The sequence below is a fragment of the Neohortaea acidophila genome (genome assembly GCF_010093505.1).
Source record: "Neohortaea acidophila strain CBS 113389 unplaced genomic scaffold BDY17scaffold_2, whole genome shotgun sequence".
NCBI classification, from domain to species: Eukaryota; Fungi; Ascomycota; class Dothideomycetes; order Mycosphaerellales; family Teratosphaeriaceae; genus Neohortaea; species Neohortaea acidophila.
In genome coordinates this window covers 1333287-1358277 of record NW_022985511.1, presented here as the reverse complement: position 1 = coordinate 1358277, position 24991 = coordinate 1333287, and the positions used below count along the sequence as shown (strand labels likewise).

The following is a 24991-nucleotide window of genomic DNA, read 5'->3' as shown; positions in this document are numbered from 1 at the left end:
GTGCCGAGCCGCCATGACGCAAGAAGTGCTCTGCCCTGCACAGCCTCGCACGCCAAGGTGACGACATTCCATGGGTTGTACATTCAACGGAACGAAAGCGCGGACAACCAAGGATGACTCCATTGTACGCAAAGATCCAGTCTATACAGAGTGCAGTGTGCAGCCCGCGGCCGTGAGGCCTGATGCGTCTTGTTGATCCAGTCGTGAGGAATCTCCAACATGACAGCCGAGAGAGCATCGCAATGCAGGCTTGAACCGGCATGCGATGGAGAGTAAGGAGAGTTGCGAGAAAATTAAGAAAAGACGTGGAGATAAGAGATCATCGAACACGTCCACATCGCCCATCACCTTTCGCTCAAAACGCTTTCAAATGAGAGTAGAGTCCGTCAATCGTCATGAATACCCCCGACCCCCCAACATTAACCAGGTCCAGCCCATTCTTTGTCGAAAGTGAGAAAAAGGGAGAAAGGGGAGATGAGAAGATCTCAGACATCCTCACACACTGACAGTCCGCCGCTTCGTCTGCGCCGGCTTCTGCGCATAGCAGATCAACAGCCGGAAACTCGTGCCTTGCTTCTCGCACTCGCGCAGCAGCGCCGTGTCGTTCCAAATGCTGTCGTCGGTGCGCAGGAGGTGCGGCCGCTCGTAGCACGTCGAGTACCACCATCGTCCGACTTTGGCTACCATTTTGATCGTGTTGTCCTCCGTGTCGTCGTTGTCGGTGGTCTTGTCGTGGAGCTTGCTCTGGCTCGCTCCCGAATACGGTTGCTGCGCACGGGCATCCTCGAATAGATCCGCAAGCTCGACCTCTAGACTTGGTCTGTCGTCTCCTCGTTTGGTCTTCGCACCCTCCGCGGACCCCACGCTACTGATATCCTGGCTCTTCCGAATCTGGCCCGCAACCGGCACGCCAACAATACACCTCTGAAGATCCTCAAAGCCCCGCCTCCCAATCAAGCGAACAAGCATATCGCTCAAATTGCGCAGACCAATATCCCGATCGCGAGACTGCAGGCGCGTCTTCAACCCCCGGAGCTCCTTGCGCGCCAAATTCCCCATATTCATCAGATCGAGATCCAGCGCTGCGACTTCGAGGAAGCCGCCCGGGCGCAGCACCCGCTTGCACTCGAAGATGCACGCTTGGTAGGCGGTGTCGCTTGTGGCAAGCGGGAAGCGGAAGACGACGGCGGTGAAGAAGCCTTTGGGGAAGGGGAAGGCGGCGGATATGGAGGAGTGGGAGATGTGGCGGTGGTTGAGGGGAGGGGGCTCGTTGAGCACGCCCGGCCAGTCGGTGAAGCTGGGTGGCGCTGGGGGGCCGAGATTGTAGACTACGGCCGTTGGGTAGGTTGCGGCGACGTAGTAGGACCAGTCACTTCCCAGCCCATCGATGATGAGGATGCGCGGGTCGTCCGCTGGTCGCATTTCGTGGTGCGCGGGGCTGAAGAGCACGCGGCCAAAGGACAGCCATTTGCTGGTGGTGAGGGCGGCGTAGCGCAGATTCGCTGTCGCGCTCTCTTCGTCGCCGTCGACTTCGACAATGTCGAGGAGTTGGGTGTCGCGGTTGAGTCGGCCGCTGGGAGTCAGACTTGATTGCGAATGTCGGCCGGGATTCTCTGGTAGGGATGCCGAGCGGGAATGGGTCGATGTGCGTTTCGAAGAGGCTATACTACCACGTGCGCTCGGTAGGCTGGATCGATTACTTCGCGGAAGGCTAGATCGATTGCTTCGAGGCAGCATGGAGCGGTTGGTTTCTGAGGCCTTGTCTAAATTCGCCGTGCGCGGTTCGAGAGGTAGAGGCTTCAATATGCTCGATCTGATCGATTCTCCGCCATTCATCGTGCTCGTGCTGCGGCGCCCGTAATTCTCAAAGAACTCCGAGAGCACCTGAGGCGTCGTCAAAGGCGAGAAAGATGGCTGCATGAAACGCGCAATTTGCTGCGGGACGCTCAAAGTGGCCGGCACAGTTTGCGATCTTGCTAGATCCATGGCAGCCGACTGCTGATGCCACTCCTGGGAGACAGGGCTGCTCCAGAACGTATCGGAGTATTGGAAGGACGAGAACGACGCTCCCTCACCGAGCGTGACTTCGTCCATCAGATCGTCATACTCGTCCCAGATGTCCTCTTGCTGTGGTGGCTGTGCGGCTAGGATAGCCAGGACACTAGCATTCCCAGAACTGCTCGAATACGACACATCGGAGTCTTTACGTCGGGGCGAGGCGAAGAACTCGGACTTGCCGAAAGCATCCACGCTCGCGCGTCCCGTCGGCTCCGAACGCAAATTGCTGGCGTTGAAACTACTCCGCTTCTCGGTCGATGCTCCGTTGGATGTGGTGCTCGTGCTCGAGAGTGGTTGCGAAGTAGACTCTGTTGGGCTTGCGAGCTCTCGGATCTGGTTGTATAATGACCCCGGCGGCTTGACGGAAGGCTTGGGCTGAGTGCGCACGAATGGACGGGAGAAGGAGCTGTCTGACAACTTGCGCTCGCGATCTCGCTTTGAGACTACCTTGGGTATGCGTCCGATAGGGGACAGTCGGGGCTGTCGAGGCGAATTGGCATTGTCTGGATCGGGCGAGTCGAATCCTTCCTGTGGCGTATCGGGAGTGTGCACGGCGCTGGAGGCGATAGACGGCACAGGTTTGAGGTCGATAGCCATGGCTTTCTGCTCAGACCAGCCGTCTGGCGACCTGCGAATATCGATCATGTGCGGCGCTTGATGCGGTATCATGCTTCCGGCGTACCTGACTTTCGAAGAATCTGCGGAGTCGTTTCTGATTGTGATCCTCGGTGGGTGAGGCCGAGCATGGAAGTGTGCATCGCTCGAGTACTCGGCCTTCCGTAAAGACGACAGCCCGTACGGTATACTCCGGACTGACGCATTCGTCTCAGACGTCGAGTCTTCCGGCGAAGTTTCATTGTCCCGTACGATCTGCTCGACCTCTTCCAGTCCAATCGAGGTGGCGGGATCCAGCATAGCATAGTGCGGAACACTTGGCTGATGCACAAGGTGACTGGACAGATCTGGAACTGAAGGCGCCTTTGCCTTGCCCTTTTCTCGGGGCGATGCCTGAGTGCGCTGGAAGAAGCTCCATTTTCGAGGGCCCTTGCCAGATCCATCTCCACTGTCTTCATGATTGGCGACTCGGCCTTTCCAGTTTGAGACAGTCTGTGGTATAGCACGGTCACCAAGGTTGTCCCTGGAAGACTTGTTTGGAACCGCAGCCGGTTGCAAGGTCTGTCCTGCATGTCGTTTCTCTGTTGTAGAAACGAAACGAGCCGTCAAATCATCCTCGCTATCACTGAATGGCGCACGCTTCTGAGGGGACCTTTTGGATGGCGAGCGTCCGGCAGTATTGTCCATCGCAGACGGCAAGAGTTGGGGTCGAGAGATGCTATCCAAGGAAGACGCCTTCGACAGAGCAGGCCCATCAGAAGTCGACGTGGCATTACTCACGGTGCTGGCGCTCCCACGAAGAACGACAGGAGTAAGTCGTTCGCGGAGGAAATCGTCCATTTCCAGTCCGTCGGTGCTCGCCATGCTGCTGTTCCTGCTTGATTTTCGCTTCGCTTGACTGCTGGTGGTGCTGGTGGTGCTTGGCGAGCGAAGGCCAGCACTGCTGCTTCCACTGCTACTACGCCCTCGCGTGCTAAATCTGCCGTACCCTTCGTGGCCTGTGCCGGCTGCGGGACCCTTGCTTGGAGGCCGTGATGGCTTTTCAATCGGTTTGGTCTCGTCCGCTTTGGGTTTTCTCGACCAGAAGCCGAAGCGTGGGGACTTGCTCGGAGTCGGTCCAATGGCTGGTGAGTCCTTACGAATCAGGCGGGGCTGGTTGGTGGGGAGTTGATCAGAGCTGGGGGCACGCGTGAGGGCACGGGCAGCAGGTGGAGGAGAGATGGCGGAGTCGATTCTCGGGGAGGACTGTTTGGAAGAGAATCCGAATCGTGATTTGAGGCTGGGAGAGGATGCAGAAGTTGGGGTTTCCTGTGATGGAGTGCGCTTGTGGTAAGACGTGTACAAACGTGGAAGATCGCTCTGCACGACGGGTGAACCGATCTTCATGCCCGTCAGCGCTGTTGTTCCGTCTCTACTTGGTCGTCGTGGAGGAGATCGATTGGTAGAAGTGACCGCAGGCGGATCGACGTTGAGGTGAGCCAGTTCCGGTGGAATACCGATTGGTGCCTTTGCCGGTGGTTGTTTTGACTGCGGTTTGCTCTTTGATGATGGCTGCGATGCAGTCGGTACCGGTTTGCGAGACACCGACGGAGGAATAGTGGTTTGCGGCGCCTTCTTCCTAGACAGTGCTGACCGAGGTTCCGAGGATTTGATCGTCGAGTTCGATGAGGAAGTTGACGATTCTCGTGCAGGCGGAAGGCCCAGGCGAGTGTAGTCGTTCTTGTCGGTTGTAGGCCTGCTAGCCAGCGGGGGCCCTAGAACAGGGCTCTGCTGCCTTTGCCGAATCGGCGCGGAATGACTTGGTGCTATCATACCGGAGGAATACGACGATGCAGAGCTGGGTGTCGGCACATGGCTGAATGGCGAGTCGGTATAGCGAGTAGAAGGGGTAACAGACTGCGCGTAATATGCGACTGGCGGAGTGAAGCCTCGAGTTTCTGGCAAGTCCAGATGGGAGGTTTGGGCGGAGTCTGGCGCTTTTGAGTCGACTCTGTGCAACGCCGCAGCTCGCCCCTCTTCTGGTCTCGGAAGTTTCATGCTGGTATTTTCCAGGTCGCTGGCCTTGTCCTCATCTTCAGGTGGTGGCGCGTTTCGTGAATCGAACTTTGGCACCTGAGCCCGTTTCGACGCAGCGTACTGTTCAATCGTTGAGGCCTTCCTTCGCAGTACATTCGATTTTTGGGTCCCGATTGTCGATAGTGAAGTCGCCGGATTCACAGTGCGAGGCTGTGAGTACTGAGGTGAGGATAATGCATTAGTTCGCGGGTGGATGGTTGGAGTGGTATCTTCATTCCGGTTAGGGCCTGCCTGGGATGTTACAGGCGCTCTCCTGGATGCGCCGGTGGAAATGTGCGTTGAGTTGGACATGTGCTCGTGTGAGGATGCCAGATTGCTATTTGTTCCCTTGGCCATCTTCGAGATGTGTTGCGAAGCCCTGCTCGGTGCATCTTGCGCATCTCCGCTGATCGCCTTCGTCGGCTGGCGATTATGATCTTTGTGTGTTGTTTCTGCCGGTCGCGATGGAGCTCGGAAGGCTCGCATTGCGCTTCTCGGCTTGATAGGCCGGGTTGAAAATCACAAATCGCTGGGCGCGGCATGAAACTCATGAGGTCGTAGATGGTCATCGAGATCGTGGTCGAGGGTAGGGCATTAATTACGAGAGACGGATGATCTGATGGTCGTTAGCGTCCAGCGCTCCGACGGCATTTCAAGAGCGAAAATGAGGAATGGCAAGAGCCTTATTAGGAAATCGACGAAAATACCTCTTAGTCGAGAGTGGCGCGATTTGAATCAGTGCCTGCAACCGCTCATGTAGGTGTCTGTAGGTATGCGCTCATGCATACAGTAGGGCAGTGCACAGCCACGGTGGCGTTCAGGTCGACGTCTAATAGCGGCGCGCCCGACCCCAGTCGTCGGTCGTGTGCAGTTGCTCAATAGGCCGCAGTGACACGTGGAGAGCGAAGAGTGGTCGCACCGGTGATTTCTGGCCGAGGCAGAGTGTCGTGTGCTGGTCGCGCGCTGAAAATAGGATGCCGGTGGTTTCGTGCAACGCGAGGCGGCGGCAAGGCGCGGTGGAAGTCGTGCGGCTTTAGAGCACGCCAGATGACGCGCGAAAGAGATGGAAAGGAAAAGGAAGGGATAAACCGTGCGAGGAGAGAGAGTGAGTGACGAAGTGAAAGGAAGGAGAAACAAAAGAGAAGTATTTGCGATCATCGCAGGCCACTCCGGTACGCGTGGTTGCAACATCTCTCCGGGGTACAGGCGTCGATGGGGTCAAGCTGGAGCGGCCTGCAAGGATCAAAGTCAAACCCCGAGCATGGACGCGGTGGCGGGCGGGCAGAGGCTCAGAGAGCATCTTTTCCCGCGAAGTGGTGCTGCACGTCGACGAGGTAGGCAGGACCGAGCGCGGATTTGCTGCATGCGGGACTCAAATCACCAACGTTGCATCCCGCGATCCGGGGCTGATTGGCCCAGACGATCCAGGGCCAGACGCCACCTTTGAACTCTCCATACTCCCGATGGGCGGGTGTTGGTGAACGCCTGTCAAACGCTTGTCAGTGAGGATGAATTGGCTGGCTGGAGCCAAGGGCTGGGAGCTGTTGAGAGCAACGAGGCGTAGCCATGTGGAAGCTGTGGTCTGCGGTTGATTTAACCAACTCGTATTCTCGCGTGAGAGCTGATCCGCTGCTTGAACCCGTCCCGGCCTCTGCAGCGTCTCTCGTCCACTCGATCTCTACTGGCCACTCCGCGACTGCACCACGAACTTTGGCACGGCACGTCGGTCCGCCCGACAGTCGCGGCAAAGTCCACCCTCCCGACGCAGGTGACGAAGGTGGAAGCAAGCTTTGTGATTGACAGATGGGATCTTTGACGTGATTGGCTACTCCCCTCAATCTCTAGAGGACGAGGGTACTCTCAACCTTTTCTTTCGTCGGGGACTGGTGCGCTCGAATCCCTCTGAGCTGCGTTATGGCCAGAGATGCGACTGAGAGGCTCCGTGGCGTTGGAAGTGCGTTTCGAAATCGTCCCAAATGGATAAGAAGTCTTGGAAGTGCTGGTTGGCGTATCATTTCTACGGCCGTTTGACGATCTAGGTCGCGGCTCGATTCGATCTGAGACATGAGCCGGTCCGTAGCCCCACCAAAGTGTCGGAAAACAACCATCACATCTGCTCGTGCTGCCGCTGCTGCGCGGGCTTATGCACCTTGGTCTCTGCATGGACCGTCCATCACGTGTGGGGACATGCAGGGCGACTCACGCAATCACTCGATCGACAAGTGTCGTAGTTCGAGAGGACTGTCGTTCTCAATTACCTGGAGGAGTCGAACTAGAACATCATGTCCATCATCCGGGCTGCACAGCCGGTAGAATCATCTTGCTCGCCGCTATTCGCTTCGTCCTGGAACCCCGTCGTGATTAGTAGAGTCACGTGGAGGTGTTATGGAGATATACTGTGCCTGGAGGCTGAAAAGAAGGACATTAGTGCTTCATCGTTTCGACCAGGTCCAATTTGAAGAGGAAGGAGCGGCCCCGGCCCATGGCAAGGCTCGGTGCACGGGCCTCTTGAAGCAAAGCTCGTCACGAACGTCCCTCTTCCATCCCTCTATCATCACCGGACAGAATAAATCTCACAATGGACAGCCAACAAGACATCAAGCTCCCTCGAGTCGCAATAACCTTCTGCACACAGTGTAGATGGATGCTAAGGTGGGGATAGTCCATTCCTGCACTTCGACTGCTTCCCGTCCAGCTTGTTCTGTAGTCTTACGATCAAACAGAGCAGCATACTACGCGCAGGAACTCCTCTCCACCTTCGGCACAGAGATTGGGGAAATCGCGCTGCTGCCGTCCACGGGCGGGATATTCACCATCTATCTCACATACCAGGACGCGAGCTCCACGACTCAATCGGTGGCGATTTGGGATCGAAAGGTATGCCCTTGGAACCTGTGGTCTTTTTCGGTTTGCTGACATTCGCTTCAAGACAGATGGAGGCTTTCCGGAGACTAAAGTGCGTGGCACATGTCCTAGCATCGTCCAACTTACTGTTATCTCTCAAAGCTGACTTCAAGAACCCTTCACCTCAGGTCCTGAAGCAAAAGATCCGCGACTTCATCCAACCAGAGAAGAATCTGGGCCACTCGGACACAGCATCACGCAAGGCCGCTTCGGACGCCGCCCAAAAGAAAACTGAAGCGAAAGACGTCGCTGAGCCCGAGAAGAAGACCGCAGACGACTGTCAGGATTGCCAATGAGGCACGCCGACTGCAGACTGAGAGTCGTTCGATAGGCCCAATATCAGATTGAACCTATGCGTGAAGTCGATTCAACTAAGAGCAACACCAACCCGGGTATCTTGGAACGCAAGCTTGCCGCCCTCGCTTCCCACACATCACGATCCTCAAGCCTCCACCTTCCCTCATCGCTTGGCTTGCTGCACGAAAGTGGCGAAAAACTTCCTAAAGCCCACCACATCCCCACTGATACTCTCGAAAAACGAGCGCACGCCCTCGTCACTGGCACCCAAATTCCGGAGCTCGCCTTCCAGCTGCCGCTGGTACTGGGCGCCCGCCTTGCGCAAGATCGTCCACTGCAGTGCACCGGCTTCCTGCACGACGCTGCGCATCTGTGCGTCGCTGGCGTTGAACCCGGGACTGGCTATCAGTCTCCAGGGGAGAGGGGAGAGCTGGGAGAGGATGAATGTATCGAAGCCTGGAAGGTCGGGGGCGGGTGCTGTGTCGGAGAAGGGGGCGATGTCTGGTCCGCCCCAGATGGTGCTCATGCGGGTTAGTGCTGAGAAAGCTAGACGGGCGGACTGCGGGTCTGAAGGGGTGGTGGCGGAGCGGGACATGGTGGCGATGAAGGAGTCGAAAATGCCTTGGTTCGTGGGACTGATGAGTGTAGAGCCGAGGTCGTTGTTGAGGATGACGAGGATGAAGTTGAGATATTGTAGCCTCAACTCTCGCAATTGAATCTCATCGTCTGTGCCGGTCACTGGACTGCTGAGACCCGTGAAGACACGGCGAAGAAGTGGGGACAGCAGAGTGTCGAGGATGGAGAAGATTTCCGACTTGAACCCGTACACCACTTGAGCCAGCGTGCGGAGAAACATGGCCATTTCATCGTTGAAGCTAGCAGCCGACAGGAGTCCATCGATCCATCTGGGCAGCTGTGGTAAAATATGCGAGCCTAGCACGCCGAGAAGGCGGGAGAAGGCATGGCGAGCAGCGGTTCGAATGTCGGCATTCTCCTTTAGTGCCTCAAGCGCGACGAGGACCGCCTCGCTTGCACCCACGAACTCCATGCTCACTTCGGTCGGTGGAGGGCTACCGGAGGTGGCGGCAGGCATCCAGTCCGAGAAGCCGTTAGCCAGGGTGCCAATGGCCATGACAACATGATGGACTTGGAGGATAGCCCGGGCGTTCCCGCCTTTCGCAGCTGGCAGGTGCTGTTGCAGATCGGACGCCAGTGGTTCCAAGACACTCTTTGCAATCGCGACTCGAGTTTGGAGAGGTACTGCAGATGTACTGGCGACACAGCCTACCGCCTCGAAGAGGTAGAGTTGGCTGGTAAATGCTGCATCAGCACTCTGTCCGTTGTCATCCGAGCTGCCTTCATCGTCTTCGCTCTCTTTTGGTAGCTCGGCTTTGACGGCTAGTAAATCGCTGACGGCCCCCACTACGTTGGATGCCACGTTCCCCAGCTGCGACCGCAAGTGCCGCACGAATCTTTGGAATAAGTACCAGCTCCTGAGGCGGATCTTCGGGTGATCGGAATGGATGAAGCGGACAAAGGTCTCGAGCACTTTCGGCACGGCGGCCGAATTGTGTTCAAAGAATTGCACGTATCGTACGCAAATCTCCATGAACTGTAGCTGAATGGCTGGGTGAGGGTGCGAGGCGAGATCAGCATCAACCATGGTCGCCATCATGTCGAGGAGGCGGTGTGAGGCCTCCGAACTTGGTGAGCTCTTTTGGTAGAGCCCGCCGTTTTTGACGGCCAGTTCTCCAAACAGATACATCTCGTGCAGTGCCAAGTCAAGGTCTCTCCAGTTTGGCTTGGATGTGCTGTCGGCTGCGTTGAGTCGCGAAAAGGTAGTGCCAATGACTTGCGTGAGAACGTCCACATACAGCCTTTCGTCCACGGCAGCGACCGTCTGCTGCAAAACATAGAGCCTCTTCCGCAACTCCTGAAACTCTGCTTCGTCGGTCGCTTCATCCTCTTCGCCCCATGCTGCAGTCTCATCGTACTTCATCTTGGCAATGATGGCGTTGAGAATTGGCCGAAGCATGTCCGCGTGCTCGGACGGTAGACCACCCCGGGCTTTGACGTTCCGTCTGAACATTGTGAGAAGATCGGTGAGCGATGGGATGACAGCGGAGCAGATCTCGTCATATTCATCCTCAAAGAACCGCAGGAGGTACGGGACAAATGTCTGCAGAAGCTGGTTAGCCTGCTGCATCGTCTGCCCGTTCACCTGGTCCGATTCGATGCTTTTGACGAGGTCAAACACCACGTTGTTGACCAGCTTCGCCACTGTCTCGGCAAGATCGGTGTCGTAGTTGCTTGTACTTCTCAATTCACTGAGCGCTCGGCTTGCAACAAGCTGCCCGACAATCGCCGACAGGTTCAGGTAACGAATCAGTTCAATCTTGTCGCTGGCACCCATCTTCTTCCCCACAGTCTCCGTGAATGTGTCAATAGCAGCATCTCGGGCCTGTGCCTCTTTTGTCTCGGAGGTGAAGTCGCCTTGCTGGCCGGCAAGGTCCAGCAGCGCAGTTTGTATGCTTTGATTGATCACCACGCCAATGTCAACCCACGACACCCATTTTGCAATTGTCCGCAAGCAAAGCTCAACAATGGTTAAATCGATCTGCCGCCAGCGCGAGAGAATTTCCTGCCATGTGACTGCAATCTTGCTAACGTCTCTTGCGCGGACAAAATCCTTGAGCTGTGAGCTCCTCTTCTGCTCCTCCGAAGAGCGTGGAATCATGACGTCGGCGATCTCATCGTGGACGGAGCCAATTATTCGCAGATACAACATTGTAGCGACGGGATTGCTATTGCCTTCCCCTGTCAAGCTCTTGAAGTCGTCGAAGAAACTGGGCCACTCATCGGGGTAGAGGGCGGTGAAGAGGTAGGTCAAGGTCTGGGTGAGCTTGTTCTGAATTGCTGGACTGTCTGCTCTTGCCGGATCCGGGTCGACGTATCGCTGGCGAATGAAACCCATCAAGCTGTCCTTGGTGATTGCGAGATTGTATGGACTGAGTCTCTTCATCTGTACGGCATTGTTGACAATCTCCAGACTCACGAGGCGAGAAACCTCGGAGGGGAGGGGTTGTGTGCGGGTGAAGAGGGTGAGACAGACTTGCCAGCCATTGTCATCTGAGCGGAGAGTGTCGAGGAACTGGTATGCTTGTGCTTTGAGGGCTTGATTGGTGGTGGGGTTGAAGGCGAGTTCGATGGCGGACTCTATTTGGGCGTCCATGTTGAGTGGATGGACGTTCGAGGGGTGTGAAGGGGTTTGAGGGTCGGGACATGGCAGCGTGATTGCACGCTGCAGCGTTGCTGCAAGAGCTATTGTGCCATGAGTCGAGGGGTGTTGATGTGGGCAGATCTCAGTGAGTCAAAATGATCTCCAACGCTCGGGGACACTTCCGGCAGGGGTGAATGAAGATAATGGGAGCTTGAGAGGGTGTGGATAAGCGGCTCTGGGCGTTCAGTACTGCGAGTCACAATATTGGTGGGTGATATGAAGGGACAGTGCAAGTCTCGTGCTTCGATTTCGGACTTTTGGACTTGAGCCTCAGGCAATCATCCACGGCCCCACTTGGACTTCACTTCACGAAGAAGAGAGCAAGAAATTCAGCCCAAATCATGAATCTCCATTCCTCATCACACTCTCCAAAAGTAGCTATGCTCTCCACCGACGGCCTCTTCCTCCATTTTCGCACCGGGAGGAGGCAGTCAGCCAACCACAGCGACAACATCTTGCTCTGCGCTAGGTGTCCTCGTGTCGCAAAGAACTGGTAAATACCGAGACAACACTCCGCCTTAATGGGGGGTAACACGGCCAGCCCACGCAGCTACAACATACCGTCCTGCGCCAGTCCTCTTCAGTGCGATACAACCAGAGAATTCCGAGACAACCCTTCGCTCAAATGGTCCAATCTCCATTCTTCTTCGCGCTCTCGAAATCCACCTTGCTTTCCACGGACTTCCTCTTCCATCATCACTACACTGGGATGAGGCAGTCAGCACATCACAACGCTGAAACCTCGGACCAATTGTCACGTGAACATGGGTAAAGCACAAGCCCAAAACTCACCACCGTGTACATTCCACCCAGAATCATGCATGGTCGGACTCGGTGCTACGACCGTTGCTCCCCCGGGCTGCATCATCTTCGGTAGAAAATCCGAGACCCCAGGTGGGCATCGTAGTGACTTCACGTGTAAGTGAATGTAGCACCCAGCGTCAATCAGCTGCAACCTCACATTCACTTCCTTCCTATTGTCCCTCACAACAAGGCCGCCACAATCGTCACACCGACACCCCGCTCAGTTCATTCGCCCAAAATCTGCTTCATTTCTCATCTTCATCTTCTTCTTCTTCTTCCTCAACCTCTTCACCTTACATCGCTCAGTTCACTCGCATTACATTTGCATCCTTTGCCTTCCTCAACGTCTTCATCAAAATTATCCACCTCCGCCCTTCCCCATTTCCGTTCGACGACCATGGCCGATCGTCCACAGCCCGGCGATGTCGTGAATCGCACATTCAAAGCGCGAAAGCGCTTCTCTGCCATCAACGAACCTAGCATAACAGTCGGCGAAGGAGAGACAGGTACTATCGAACAGTACTCACCTGGCGATGGCATCGCCACATTGGCTCTGCGCGCCCGTTTAAACGCCCCCCGCATTACGGCTCGACTTTCCGCCGTCGAAATCGGTCCAGCCCTCGGGGGTAAATGGGACGTCAAGTACGAGCCTGACCCGGATGTCACAACGTCAATGGCCGCTTTGAGCACGTCTACCGCCATCGAAAAGCCGCTCCTCTCCCGCGGCGAAATCTCAGATCGCTTCTTCTTCTACCGCAGCGCCCAGGTGATGGGGGACACTGCGAAGATCACTCACATCCATCTCCTACCCCTCACCGCCAACATTAGCATCAAGTGGCCCGTTCCAAAAGGCGAAGCAGCAGATCAGCGCCCGGCCGCCGGCGACAACTTCTTCATCGTCTTCGAAGTCATGAAAGACACCAAGCATCCGGCCTCCTTCTTCCGCCTTTCCGAGTTTGGATGCTGGTCGAACTGGGAAGACGTCAACGCCATCGCCGTGAAGATGCTCTGGAAAGGCAAAGATGACGAGACAATGAACTTCCGATACCTCCAGATGAGCGCCGAGGACGAGTATGCGCACGCTGCGCCTGGTGGATCGGACAAGTACCGCCGTGGTACCCTGCTGTTCATGAACCTCATGAACGCCAAGTATCCAGAGGTGCAAGAGTGGGTTGGCGCACCCATTTTCACCCGTCAAGTCCAGATCAAGACCGATGCCTTCAACCAAGAAATCATTGCAACTCGGTCCGACAAACCGCTGGCCAAACTCATCGGCCCCAGATTCAGCCTCGAGGTCCCGGCCAAACGCATGAGAGATCTAGGCCTCGAGAACGTCAACGGAGCATGGCGCAGTCTGACTTGGGGGTGGGTTGACAAGCTGCCCATCTGGGGAGAAAAGCGCATGCAGGGTGTATCCAAGCAAGCCATTCGCACGCTGCAAGCCGAGATCAAGAACCGCCGAGACTGCGACCGCTGCTTCTTGATCAAGACGGTGCTCGGAGATGCAGACTGCGACTGCCAGCAGGTGGGGAGCGTCAATCGGTGCCAGGAATGCGTGAACGCCGGGCTGCCATGCTCGTGGACGAACACGCAGAAGTTGGGTGGTCCGACTTTCATGGATGCTCCAGCTGGGGCGAGTTCTGGTGGGCTGAAGAGGATGATGTCGGGGGAGTTCTTTGAGCGCGCGATGAAGGCGCTGGTTGCTGCGCCTTACGTCGCTGATGCGTGTAAGAAGGGGGTGGGACCTTCGAGCATCGACATGCACAGGCTCGTGCTCGAGGAGTTGGAGTAGTTCTAGATCGGGGCGGAAGGGATGAACTTCATAGAATTCGGCACGCCGGTTGAATGGAATTCGTACGAAACTGCAGCTCTCATTTCCAATTAGATGCTCATATCCCACCTCTCGCCATGATTTATTCACTGCCTGTTCCACCATCTGTCCCCTCATGGCCACCACGCTGTCCCCGTCTTCGGGGACAGCCTTGCTCCACCGCTCATGAAGTTATCTGGAGTTCGACAACGACCTTTGAATAGATATGTTAACAACAATGAGGCTCCGATCTGCCATTGTGTTCTCATCGGCTGCCTCTCGTCAAAATCTATTGATTGCCTGCTGGTGCTCTCTTCCGTCGTGGGCACTTCGCGGTCTTTGTCTTCTGCGACAGCCTTGCTCCGCCGCTTGTAAATTCATGCTGAGTTCGACAACGGCCGCCGAATAAATTCCTTCATAACAAGAGCTTCCATTTGCTGTTAGATTCTCATCCGCCACCTCTCGCCATGATTTATCCTTGGCTTGGCCGTCCTCTATTCCTTCATCGTCACCACACGGCCTCAATCCACGAGGACAGACTCGCACATCTCCAGTCTTGACCGCAAATGAGTTTTCCCGAGTCCTTGTCGCGTCGAATAATTTATTCCACCGTGTCATTTGATTCAGTGAATTCCGGTGAGTCCGTAAGAATCCATAGCCGCCGAGTCTGATGCGAAGTCGAGCTTTTGCAACAAGTCAAACAGCAATAGCCCGTACGCACGACAGAACGATCATCAGCCCAGCCCGGGCGGCATCGAGAGTAGGGTACCGGGGTAATATATACAATTACTGATCACTGGCTCACATCAAATCAAGGTCCTCATTGGTCTAGTGGTCGTAAGTTCTTACGGACTCACCGGAGTTCACTGAATCAAATGCTAAAAAATATTAGATGATTTCCGCTTGTCATTGCAAATAACAAGCGCGGGAGACCTGGGTTCGATTCCCAGATGGGGAGTAAGCCAATTGGAGCAATGCTTGCACCGATACGTGCATTTTTTGCCGCGGCTATGTACCGATATTGGCAAAAGCCGATATCATGTAATTAAGGTTCAAGAGAGGGGCGAGGCTGACCAATCAGCTGGCCCGCCTTGCCCCGGACTTGGCAAAATCTTCACGTGCGCGAAGGCTGCTCTGACGTCACCCATATTTTTTGACCGGCGATGATATGGAATACATGAGCAGGCTATCACGTGGTACATGCTAGGGAATCATTGGAACTATGAGGGCAGTATACCCCGGGTGGATGAAGCATGCCCGGTTGTCGCCCAAGCACAGGACAGTGGGGCCTCGTGCGGGGAAATTGGCACGGTTAGACCTGCTGCATATCACGTGAGGCTAGCCGAGTGTGCTGCTAGGACTACATTACTCGAATTGGGCAAGATATCTCACGAGCCTCTATCTACGAGCCAGGTGAGCGACTCTCCGCAGATCCCACCGCTCGAATCACACGATGGTAACGTCGTCGTCTCCACTCTCCGCTGCACCGGCGCCGAGAAGTGCGTCTTGATCCGCCCTCCCGCCTCGATAAGAAGCACACTGGCTCGTAGGCTCGATAAATCCGACTAAAAGTCTCCCTTATCGCTGAGATTGGGTATGCGACCCAACATCGTCTGCACCACGCGATAGGCGACGCCGGGAGTGTACCAGGGGTCTTCATGGCCTGCCCAATGGCTGATGTAGAACGTGAAGCCGCGCTCGGAAGTCCAGGTGCCCATGTCGCCCACGCCGGTCAGCTGGCCGTCGACGCCTTGCGGGTAGTTCGGGACGAAGAGGGTCTCATTCGGGAAGGCTGAGAAGCCTTGTCCGCCGTTCCACGTCATGTTTTGGAAGACGAGGAGTGTCCCATTGGCTGGCAGCTGGAAGTCCAGTCCGCCTACGCCGACGATGATGTTGTTTGTTGCTTCGATCATGCGACTGACGATTCCAATTTGAGCGGGCGGGAACGAGTCGTCGCCGTCTTGCAGTTCGAACGTGGTGTTGGGGCCTACGTAGATATTGTTGCTGGTAATAAACTCCCATGTTATGTTGGGGGCGTGCAGCGCGGCTTTGACGTCGGGTCGATTGTACCACACTGCTGGCCCCGAAGGGTTGAAGTCTGCCAGGAAGCCGGCACCAAGTAGGGTGTATGGAATTGGGCAGGTGTCGAAGATGTGGTCTTCGTTGAAGCAGGGGTTCAGCAGGGACACTGCGTTGAGAATGTCGTCTTGGATGTTGCAGTCGTTCGGCCCCGTCTCCCCGAAAGCCTTGTTCCCAAAAGGCCCCGGGAAGGGTGCTGGAGGGGGTGGGAAGGTGAGGTACTTGTTGACATAGTCCGCGTAGCCGCACTTTTCATTCTGCGCGTTGAGGCTTGCCAGGACGGCGGGAGTGAAGCCAAACACGTTGGCCCAGGTATTGACATACTGCATTGCCACGCTTTGGAACTGAATGACTGTATTTCCGATGATCGGGTCGTTGATGGCGGCGCCCTTGAAGTTGAAGTACTCGGTGTCGTTCGCTTCGATGAAACCGTTCGCGATGTACGGGATGTAGTAGCCTGCAAACGACTCGCCGGTCAGGTACACTTTGTAGCCTTGCATGGCAAAGGTGTCGATGAAGTTCTTGAAGAAGCCCATGAACTGGTCGGCGACTTGGTAGTCGTTGGTCACGTTGGGTGTGCCCACTGAGAAGCCCGTGCCGACAGGCTGGTCCACCCACACGATGTTGGTGAGGTTATTCCACGAAAAGGCGTTGGGGTATGGCTTGACCGTGCCCGGTTGGGAGAGGAGGGGGCCATTTTCGAGGAGCAGTCCGCCGGTGGATGCAGAGCCTGGCCCACCTTGCAGCCAGATGGTGATTTCATTTTGCGAGACCGTCTGGTTGATGGAGGGGAAAAACCAAAAGTACAGCTGGCGGGTTTCGTCGGGATGGTCGGAGATGGGTAGCAGGCCGGCGTAGCTCTCTCCGACATCAAAATCGACGTCGGGCAACGCACTGCCATTCACCTCGAACTGCTCTGATTTGGAGTTCAGGAACGGTGATGCACGCTTCTCCAGGACCGGTGCGGATGGCGTTTGCACTTGATGGCGTTTGAAATGCTCACGAAGCCGATCCTCACGCTGTTGTCTCAACTTTTGCAGGCGCGCCGCTGCACTGCTGCCCTCTCCGGCTACCAAGAGCCAGAGCGTGGCGAGGGTGAGGAGGCTGCCGACCAGACGCATCTTTGCTGTGAGTTTGACACGGGTGAAGAAGAGGAGGAAGAGCAATGAGAAATTGAGGCAATGAGAGCGCACACGACAATACTACCTGGGCTCGATCCATCTGCGCGAGTTGAGTCGGTGTAACGTCGTAGGCTTAGAAAGAATTTGTACAAGTGCATAAGCATCGGGCAGCGAGTACGATGTATTGGACATGGACCCGCAAGAAGGAATCGTAGATTGTGATGGCACCCATCTGGAAATACCTGCAGATGTAAAGAAAAGTGATGGAAGCGAATGAGAATCTTGCAATCTTCAGAGCCAATAGCAAGGATGCGAGCACAATCACTGCGACGATTACTCAGGACGCGAGCACCGTTACCGAGTCTGCGAACACCGTATTCTCCACGCCTACTCAAGACGCGAACACCGTATTCTCCACGCTTACTCAAGACGCGAACACCGTATTCTCCACGCTTACTCAAGGCGCGAGCACCGAGTCTGCGAGCACCATTATCTCGACGCTTACTTTAAGACGCGAGCACACTCACCTTGACGCTGACCCAGGATGCGAGCACAATCACTTCGACGCTGACCCAGGATGCGAGCACGGTCACTTCACTGTCACTGCTGCTGATGGGGCTAAGACGTTGATGGCATTCGTTACTTCGATTTCTACACTTACTCAGGATGCGAGCACCATCACATCGACGCTCACTCAAGATGCGAGCACCATTACCCAGGCAGCGAGCCACCATCACGTCGGTGCTTGACGCGAGCACTATCACACCGACGCTGACCCAGGATGTGAAAAGAGCTCTTCCCGGGGATAACGTTAGAGCTACAAGAAGCAGACAGGCCTTGCCTTTATTATTCCCCTCAACGACAGCAATCAGGCGGACAAAAGGCGGATGAAGGTGGCTGCCTTCGCGCGAGGTCAGGCCAGGCATCACATGCCGGCGATCTCTCGGCAAAAATGTCGCCTTGCCAAAGAAGCAAAGCAGCTGCCGACCGGGTTGGGGGAGCGTTGAAAGATCTGGACTCGTGCTCGGCCAATCGCGGCATCGAAGGCAAAAGGCGCCGGTCGCCTGCAGAAGGCGGCACGAGGCGGCGACGAAGGCTGGGCTCTCGGCCCTCGCGCCTGGGCCCCGATCGCGCAGCAGACTCGAGCGTTTAGACTTTCCCTCGGCCTGCAATTTTTCAGCCTCTGGGTGGATCTAGATCGCACAGACCTGCAGGCATCCAACGCCACCCTCTTGGCTGGCGGCACCAGGTCGATGACAGCCGGGGAGATTTGGGGTCTCGGACTGGCAGATGGCTTAATTCCCATGCCATGGTCGCGTGCAGGTGATACTGTATGCGCGTGGAGTTGCTGCTGGATATTCCTCATCTGATCCGCCTTTGCGCCGATTCACCAACAGTCACGTGCGGGCCATGAGCATGTGGGTCGCATGTCAGGCCTTGGCACACGTCGAGGTGGAGGCGGTTCATGCGACTTGGAATCACCGACCAAGCCGACCATTACGTTTGGGCCCGCTCGGATTGGGGCAGAGAAGTTGGGGTGATCAGCGTGCGACTTGCCTGCTGGGTGCTAATCGCAAAGAAGACGCTTCGCCACCCGTATCCTACCCAGCGAGAAAGGATGAAATGCCTCACCCGAATCCCAAGCGGAGCCCATCGCCTGATCGCCGCCGCACAGCTTCCGCAATGGGATTGGCTTAAAGTTTGGCAGCGAGATGGCGCCGATGTGATTGGAGGTGTCACTGCCCTCTCGCTTCTCCCGAATGCAGGGCGAGGAGATTATCGACACACACGCCGCGGATAGACTTTTTGCCCAGTGCTGCGCACGGTCTGGAAGGATCGCCTGCATCTAGGCAGCCCGCGTGCCGTGTCTGCCATACGGATGGAGCTGGTGTTGTACTGTGGTACCTCGTTCTGCCTCACATGGTACCCCCGGCCCAATGCCCACTTGGCAGTAGATAAAGCCGTCGAGGTCCACCCTCCTCTCCGTCTTGCTCCCCTCCTCTCTTCCACCTCTCCGCTTCCATAGCGATCCTCTCTCTCTCACTCCACTTTCCCTTTTGCTCCTCTTGGACTCCTCACCATGGCGATCTGGAAGAAGGGCTACGAAGAAGAGAAGGGCGGCAGCCAGGCGGTGGTGACCGATGGCTTCAGGCCTGAGATGCCCGATGTGCAGGAAGGCGAAGTCAGCGACAATGCCGACGGCCTTCAGCGACATCTCGCCAATCGACAGATCCAACTCATCGCCATCGGCGGCTCCATTGGCACGGCTTTGTTCGTGTCCATTGGTGGTGCCCTCGAAGAAGGTGGCCCCGGCAGTCTTTTCATTGCCTACACCTTCTACGCCTGTGTCGTCGCTTTGGTCAACAACTGTGTTGCCGAAATGACCGTCGCTTTCCCCGTCTCTGGTGGTTTCATTCGTCTTGCCGGCCATTGGGTCGACGATGCCCTTGGATTCATGGCTGGGTGGAACTTTTTCCTTTACGAGGCTTTGCTTATTGTGAGTTGACTGCATTTTCGTTGCCCATGCGCTTCTGCTGACTCTGGCTACAGCCCTTTGAAATCACCGCCTTCATCGCAGTCGCCGAGTACTGGGGCGAGAGCGTGACAAACCCCGGCCCTCAAGCTGGTGTCATCATTGGCATAATCATCTGCTACGCGTAAGTGTCAAGATCTGCCTTGACGTGTACCGCCCAACTAACAGCACACAGCCTCATCAACATCCTCGCCGTCAAAGCCTACGGTGAAGCCGAATTCTGGCTTTCCGGTGGCAAAGTCCTCCTCATCTTCCTGCTCTTCTCCTTCACCTTTGTGACCATGGTCGGCGGCAACCCTCAAAATGATGCGTACGGCTTCCGCTACTGGGAACACGGCGCCGCCTTCAAGGCTTTCCGTAGCGCTGGTGGTCTTGGAAAATTCCAGGGATGGTTGGCCGGTCTTTACAGCGCCTCCTTCACCATCGTCGGTCCCGAGTACATCTCCATGGTCGCCGCGGAAGCCCGTCGCCCGCGCATCTACATCAAGACCGCCTTCAAGACCGTCTACGTCCGTTTCGGCATCTTCTTCATTGGCGGCGCACTCGCCGTCGGCATTGTGTGTGATTCCAACTGGCCCGACTTCATCGCGAGGATTCAAAGTGGCGCTTCCAGCGCTGCGGCATCGCCGTATGTCATTGCCATGCAGCATATGGGCATCAAGGGCCTTCCCGACTTGGTGAATGCGTAAGTTTTGATCTATTCTGCCTTCTATCGTCAATCGCTAACCTCCCTGCAGGCTCATGTTGACCTCCATCTTCTCTGCCGGCAACACTTACACCTACTGCGCCGTGCGAAACCTTTACGGCCTCGCCCTCGAGGGACGCGCGCCCCGCTTCCTTGCCTACACCACGCGCCGCGGTGTTCCATTGTTCTGCTTCCTCGTCGTCATGGTCTTCCCCTTCCTTTCCTTCCTCTCCGTCTCCAAGGGTTCGGAGCAGGCATTGGTCTGGCTCATTAACATTACGACCGCCGGAGGTGAGTTAGCAACCATCTTACACCCTTGGAAACATTTCTAACATCCTTTCAGGCATCATCGACTACATTGTCATCACCATCACCTACATTCGCTTCTACAAGGCCTGCCAAGTGCAAGGCCTCGATCGCCGCACGCTGCCCTACACCGGCTGGTTCCAGCCCTACTCCGCCTGGATCGCCCTCTTCTTCGAAGTCATCATCGTCATCACCTTCGGCTACAGCTCCTTCCTCGGCGGCTTCTCCGTTACCACCTTCTTCACCTACTACATCCTCGTCATCCTCGACCCCATCCTCTTCATCTTCTGGAAGGTGTTTAAGCGCACCAAGTGGATCAAGCCGGAGGAGGTGGATCTCGTTTGGGAGCGGCCGACAATTGATGCGTACGAGGCGACGTTCATTGACAAGCCGATTGGGTTCTGGCGCGAGCTTATCCAGCTCTTTGGTCTGTGGAAGCAGCCGGGTGGCAATGACAAGCGCGTTGCTAGCATTTCAAACTAGGTGTTGGGCGGGAGTGAGATGGGGAGTGGAGAGAGAGAAATACCCCTGTTAGCTATGGAAACGAAATGAAAGTTTTATCAGTCAATTGAGTCCATCATCCACAGCCTACCCAATCCGCCCGCCTCCCCCAAGCACATCCGTCAAATTCGCCTCGCCCGTCCCTCGCTGCAGAGGCTGCGGCGTATTGCCTCCCTCCTTCCACCCAATCATGTAAATCGTGCGAAACGTCGCGGGAATCACCACCGTCCCATCCTCCTGCTCCACCCCATACATCTCCCGATAAATGCTCTCCGTCGCCAACAACACATCCCGCCGAATGCCCGTCGCATCGCGGCGCAGCGCCGCATTCCCCTCCCCCATCGCCTGCAAGTCCGCCATGAGCGCGAAAATGTGCGGGTAATCGACGATGATGTCGTCCACGTCGACGGTGAGGAGTTTGAAGCCCGCGCGCGACAGCAGGTTGCCTACGTCGCGCACGTCGGCGAGTGGGGACGTGTGCGTTCCGATGCCGCCTAGGCGCTCCTGCTCTGCGAGCTGCAGGGAGCCGCGGAGTTCGAAGAGCGTGTCGCCGCCGCTCATGGCGGCTATGAAGGGCGCGTCGGGTTTGAGGCAGGTGTTGATTTGCGTGAGGACGGAGGGGAGATCGTTGATCCAGTGGAGGGATTGGGAGGAGAGGACGAGGTCGAAGGTTTCTGGGGCGTAGGGGAGGTATTCCGGGTTCTGCAACACTTGGCGCGTGATTTGGATGTCGTTGTTGAAGGGGAGGTCGGCGTCGCGGTAGAGCAGCGTTTCACTCGTGTCGGTGCAGGTGAGTTGGCCGATGCGATGGCCGATGGGATCCTTGACGGGTTTCATCGAGTCGATGTCGGGGTCTGGCCGGGTCAGCGCGCGGGCGATGTTGCACGCATTGGCGCCAAAGTCCAGCGCGTTGGGAAAGGAGCGGTTGATGTCGAGGAGGCGTTCGCAGAGGCGAAAGGCCACTTCATCGCGGAGATAGTCGACTTGCCGGCTCGTTGAGACGTCTGCTGCTGCTCGCTCTTTGTGCAGCCATTTCGTGCCTTGGTTGAAGACTTCGGCGATGGGGGCGCCGCCTGCTTGGATGGCGTAGCTTCTTCTTACGTGTGATATTGACGGGTTGATGCTACATCGCACTGTTGCTGCTGCATTCTTGCTTAGCTTCGTCAACGGCAAACGCATTCTTGAGGTTCGGGTAAGTTGGCGCATGGACAAAGTCGCAGATATCAATCAATGATGAGGTCAAGTCTTGACGTATGGCGTCCCAGGGGTTTTGCAGCCTCAAATTATATCCGTGTTCACCTCGATTCAATGCGAAAGACGAAACATAGCTATCCTCCATCTCTCCCACGCCGATGCTCGATGTACCATGGCGTGCAATGCCATCGTCATGCCTCAAGCAACACCTCCGCCACATCATCCTCCGCACACGCGTCAACTACTCCCCACAATGTCGCCGTGGCTTCCAAACGAGCACTCGGTACAGGCAAGACGACGCCGGCGCAGACAAGGTCTTTTTGAGGAGCAATGCCGTCGATGATAGGAGGAGAGCGCGGTACCGCCTTGCATACCCGCTTGGTCGCGTGGTCGGGCAGCCAGGGCGTCGACAACGACAGACCACCGAGACTTTGAAGATTGCCTCGATGCAGCAGCCTTTTGATGTGGTGGTGATGCGCGACATGCCCGAGGCGAAGAAGTCGAAGAGCGCGGAGATTACACCTACAAGCCCGCCTGCTTTGAATTTGAGCAGTGGCATTTCGACTTCTGGAGAGGAGCCTACTCAAGAGGAGATCAATGAGTCCATCGAGGCGCTGCGGCCGCAGTTCAGCATACTGGATCAGCACGAGTTTGACAGACTAGTGGCGGAGCTGGTCAAAGGCTACAACAGGAAACAGTTGGCGGCGTATTTGGCTGCTGCGACCCGACCGGTCGATAGTACTGCAGGCGAGCGAGAAAGCACATCGCGTCGAAGAGCGACAGTGTGGCGTCCTGTTATGTCTTCCCCACCGGAAGAATCTACCGAAATCGCAAAGGGGAAGATGGGAAAGGGTAAAATGAAACATCTAGCCAACCAGATCCTTCGCGCCGCTTGGAACGTGAGGATAGATGCTGAAGAGCAGCGCCTCGGACTGATATCTTTGCCGCTGGAGGACTGGCAATCTCGCTACCTTTTCAGTCGCGCGTCTCCAAATGGACAATTCGTATACGAACAACTTATTCAATCGCCACTGTTGCTCCGCGCGTCAAGAATCACCCAGAATATCCACCAAGGCCTCATGCACGTCACTGCTCGGCGACAAGATGCCGAAGAGATTATCACCCTCATTGAAGCAGGGTTGCGGGACGTTGGCAGGCTTGATTTGAGTCTTGCACCCTTCAAGTCAATACTGGAAACACAAAAGCCTGATTCGGCACAGGGCATCGCTCAGCTGTTCCCGCCCTCAGTCCTCGCAGAGATAGAGCGACACTCGTCGAGCATTCTCCAACCGGATTTTGACGGACGTGTGTTGCGTATACATGCCCGATCTGAGATGGAGAGAGAATATGCCCAACGCCTCTTCCTCTCAAGGCTGCCTCTGCATGCCCCGAGCGCAATCACGTCGCTGAGTCTGGGAAAGAACGAGGCGAAGTGGACTCAGCACGACGGCCTGGCTGTGGAACCAACCGCCAATCTGCCGTTTCGACACCATGGTACTCAGTTCTTCCGGCCCACCGCAGTCGCGAGGACTATGAAGGATGTGTCAGATGCACCAATACGGGCGCATGCGAAGAAGCTGTGTGACGATATAGCCACAGCCGTGCGTGCAAGCGATACAAGAGCTCTCCCAGGCGACAAGATTCCCGACAGCAGCTACTGGGAACGTCCACATGCCGCAACCGCGCCAAATCAAGAACTGCAACTCTGCAAGATCCTCAATCCCCTGCCGACTCAGGCTCAGCGCGGTAAGAAGAAAGTCGGCAAACCGGAGCGCCAACCACTCCAGGCGACGGCTATACAATATGAAGTCCCTGGCCTCAACACCCTGCTTTCATACTTCCAACCCGCCAAAGCGCAGCAATACGCTTTCGATGATGCATTCCTGAAATCACCAACTCTCGTTGCGCACTTCATCCCGTCGCCGTTCACCAGCGCGGGGGTGACAGTCCTGCAACACACCCCTCGGATTCAGCTGCACTTTGACTACGCAGATGGCGCCGACGGGCAAAGTCTTCACTTGTCGCGCATGCAGGCTACGTTTCAGCATGCCTTCAATCGCATACCTCTGTTGAATGACACGAGTGATTTGCAGCTGGTGAAATGGCACAGTCTGACAGCTCAGAGGGAGCAGGCAGAGCAAGATACAGAAATCGCTCGCTTCACGCGGACGCTGCGTCACTCCGTTTCTGCTGGGAGTGGTGCTCTTGTCGGTGACCCTACGGTGAAGTTCAAGATTCCTTCGCACTTCCTCCGGCAAGACTCGGCTGGGCAGGAAGATGTTGAGGTGGAATACGTCTTTGAACGCTTTGAGCAGAGGCAGAGCGCGGATTTGGTGCCCGCGCGCGACGACGAGATACTACAGACGGCGAAGGACGAGCTGAGACAGATGGTGGACGGATGGCCGGCTTCGGCGCGTCTGCGATATAGTGAATGGCAGAGCGGGGTTGTTGGAGGGAGTGGAAAGGGGGTTAGTCTTATTATTGATGAAGCTGCGCATGGTGAGATGCATGCTGGAGAGAGGAGGAAGAGGGATGTGGCATTGATGGCGACCGCTTTGGGGCTGACACGGTGTCTTACTCTGGCCACCGCCCGGGAAATCTCCCCTCTATCGGCGATGAATAGACGCTGATATATGAATAAATCGTGTGTGAATAAAGACTCATACAGCTGGTTGCCTGGTGAATGTGAATTTGCCACTGCTTGCACGTGCAGCCGGTCTGGCGTTGATTTCTTCCCATGGTGGGGCAA

At 56.1% G+C, this 24991-nt stretch overlaps 10 protein-coding genes and 1 pseudogene across 11 annotated transcripts; 6 read left to right on the top strand and 5 right to left on the bottom strand.

Moving 5' to 3' along the window:
* Nucleotides 1-495: 495 nt before the first annotated feature.
* BDY17DRAFT_321325 (uncharacterized protein) lies at nt 496-4710 on the bottom strand (the record flags this gene model as incomplete). Its single annotated transcript, XM_033736603.1, has 1 exon — nt 496-4710. One exon carries the CDS (start codon nt 4708-4710, stop codon nt 496-498), a length of 4215 nt encoding a protein of 1404 aa, XP_033593111.1.
* Nucleotides 4711-5293: 583 nt separating this feature from the next.
* BDY17DRAFT_81130 (uncharacterized protein) lies at nt 5294-6253 on the bottom strand. The gene is made up of 2 exons (XM_033738733.1): nt 5436-6253; nt 5294-5344 (listed from the first exon to the last, which is right to left on the bottom strand). The coding sequence occupies exon 1, from the start codon at nt 5917-5919 to the stop codon at nt 5464-5466; it is 456 nt and encodes a 151-aa protein (XP_033593110.1). The 5' UTR covers nt 5920-6253; the 3' UTR covers nt 5294-5344; nt 5436-5463.
* An 846-nt stretch (nt 6254-7099) lies between these two features.
* BDY17DRAFT_81074 (Rdx family-domain-containing protein) lies at nt 7100-8010 on the top strand. The gene is made up of 4 exons (XM_033738732.1): nt 7100-7380; nt 7452-7605; nt 7658-7684; nt 7761-8010. The coding sequence occupies exons 1-4, from the start codon at nt 7307-7309 to the stop codon at nt 7926-7928; spliced, it is 423 nt and encodes a 140-aa protein (XP_033593109.1). The 5' UTR covers nt 7100-7306; the 3' UTR covers nt 7929-8010.
* On the bottom strand, nt 7663-11542 carry BDY17DRAFT_291678 (armadillo-type protein). Its single transcript, XM_033732704.1, has 2 exons — nt 7761-11542; nt 7663-7684 (listed from the first exon to the last, which is right to left on the bottom strand). Exon 1 carries the CDS (start codon nt 11159-11161, stop codon nt 8093-8095), a length of 3069 nt encoding a protein of 1022 aa, XP_033593108.1. The 5' UTR covers nt 11162-11542; the 3' UTR covers nt 7663-7684; nt 7761-8092.
* A 998-nt stretch (nt 11543-12540) lies between these two features.
* Nucleotides 12541-13881, top strand: BDY17DRAFT_291673 (uncharacterized protein). Its single transcript, XM_033732703.1, has one exon. The coding sequence runs from the start codon at nt 12687-12689 to the stop codon at nt 13803-13805; it is 1119 nt and encodes a 372-aa protein (XP_033593107.1). The 5' UTR covers nt 12541-12686; the 3' UTR covers nt 13806-13881.
* Nucleotides 13882-14640: 759 nt separating this feature from the next.
* BDY17DRAFT_t9 lies at nt 14641-14781 on the top strand (annotated as a pseudogene). The gene has a single exon. The product of its transcript is annotated as a tRNA-OTHER (tRNA).
* A 290-nt stretch (nt 14782-15071) lies between these two features.
* BDY17DRAFT_291670 (Alpha/Beta hydrolase protein) lies at nt 15072-17320 on the bottom strand. The gene has a single exon (XM_033732702.1). The coding sequence runs from the start codon at nt 17021-17023 to the stop codon at nt 15389-15391; it is 1635 nt and encodes a 544-aa protein (XP_033593106.1). The 5' UTR covers nt 17024-17320; the 3' UTR covers nt 15072-15388.
* Nucleotides 17156-17860, top strand: BDY17DRAFT_80925 (uncharacterized protein). The gene has a single exon (XM_033738729.1). It carries the CDS (start codon nt 17287-17289, stop codon nt 17770-17772), a length of 486 nt encoding a protein of 161 aa, XP_033593105.1. The 5' UTR covers nt 17156-17286; the 3' UTR covers nt 17773-17860.
* Nucleotides 17861-19181: 1321 nt separating this feature from the next.
* Nucleotides 19182-21030, top strand: BDY17DRAFT_245076 (amino acid permease/ SLC12A domain-containing protein; the record flags this gene model as incomplete). The annotated part of the gene is made up of 5 exons (XM_033730600.1): nt 19182-19520; nt 19574-19680; nt 19732-20241; nt 20294-20532; nt 20585-21030. The coding sequence occupies 5 exons, from the start codon at nt 19182-19184 to the stop codon at nt 21028-21030; spliced, it is 1641 nt and encodes a 546-aa protein (XP_033593104.1).
* An 85-nt stretch (nt 21031-21115) lies between these two features.
* Nucleotides 21116-22252, bottom strand: BDY17DRAFT_291665 (S-adenosyl-L-methionine-dependent methyltransferase). The gene has a single exon (XM_033732701.1). The coding sequence runs from the start codon at nt 22225-22227 to the stop codon at nt 21136-21138; it is 1092 nt and encodes a 363-aa protein (XP_033593103.1). The 5' UTR covers nt 22228-22252; the 3' UTR covers nt 21116-21135.
* A 124-nt stretch (nt 22253-22376) lies between these two features.
* On the top strand, nt 22377-24915 carry BDY17DRAFT_291664 (uncharacterized protein). Its single transcript, XM_033732700.1, has one exon. The coding sequence runs from the start codon at nt 22401-22403 to the stop codon at nt 24870-24872; it is 2472 nt and encodes an 823-aa protein (XP_033593102.1). The 5' UTR covers nt 22377-22400; the 3' UTR covers nt 24873-24915.
* Nucleotides 24916-24991: the final 76 nt, after the last annotated feature.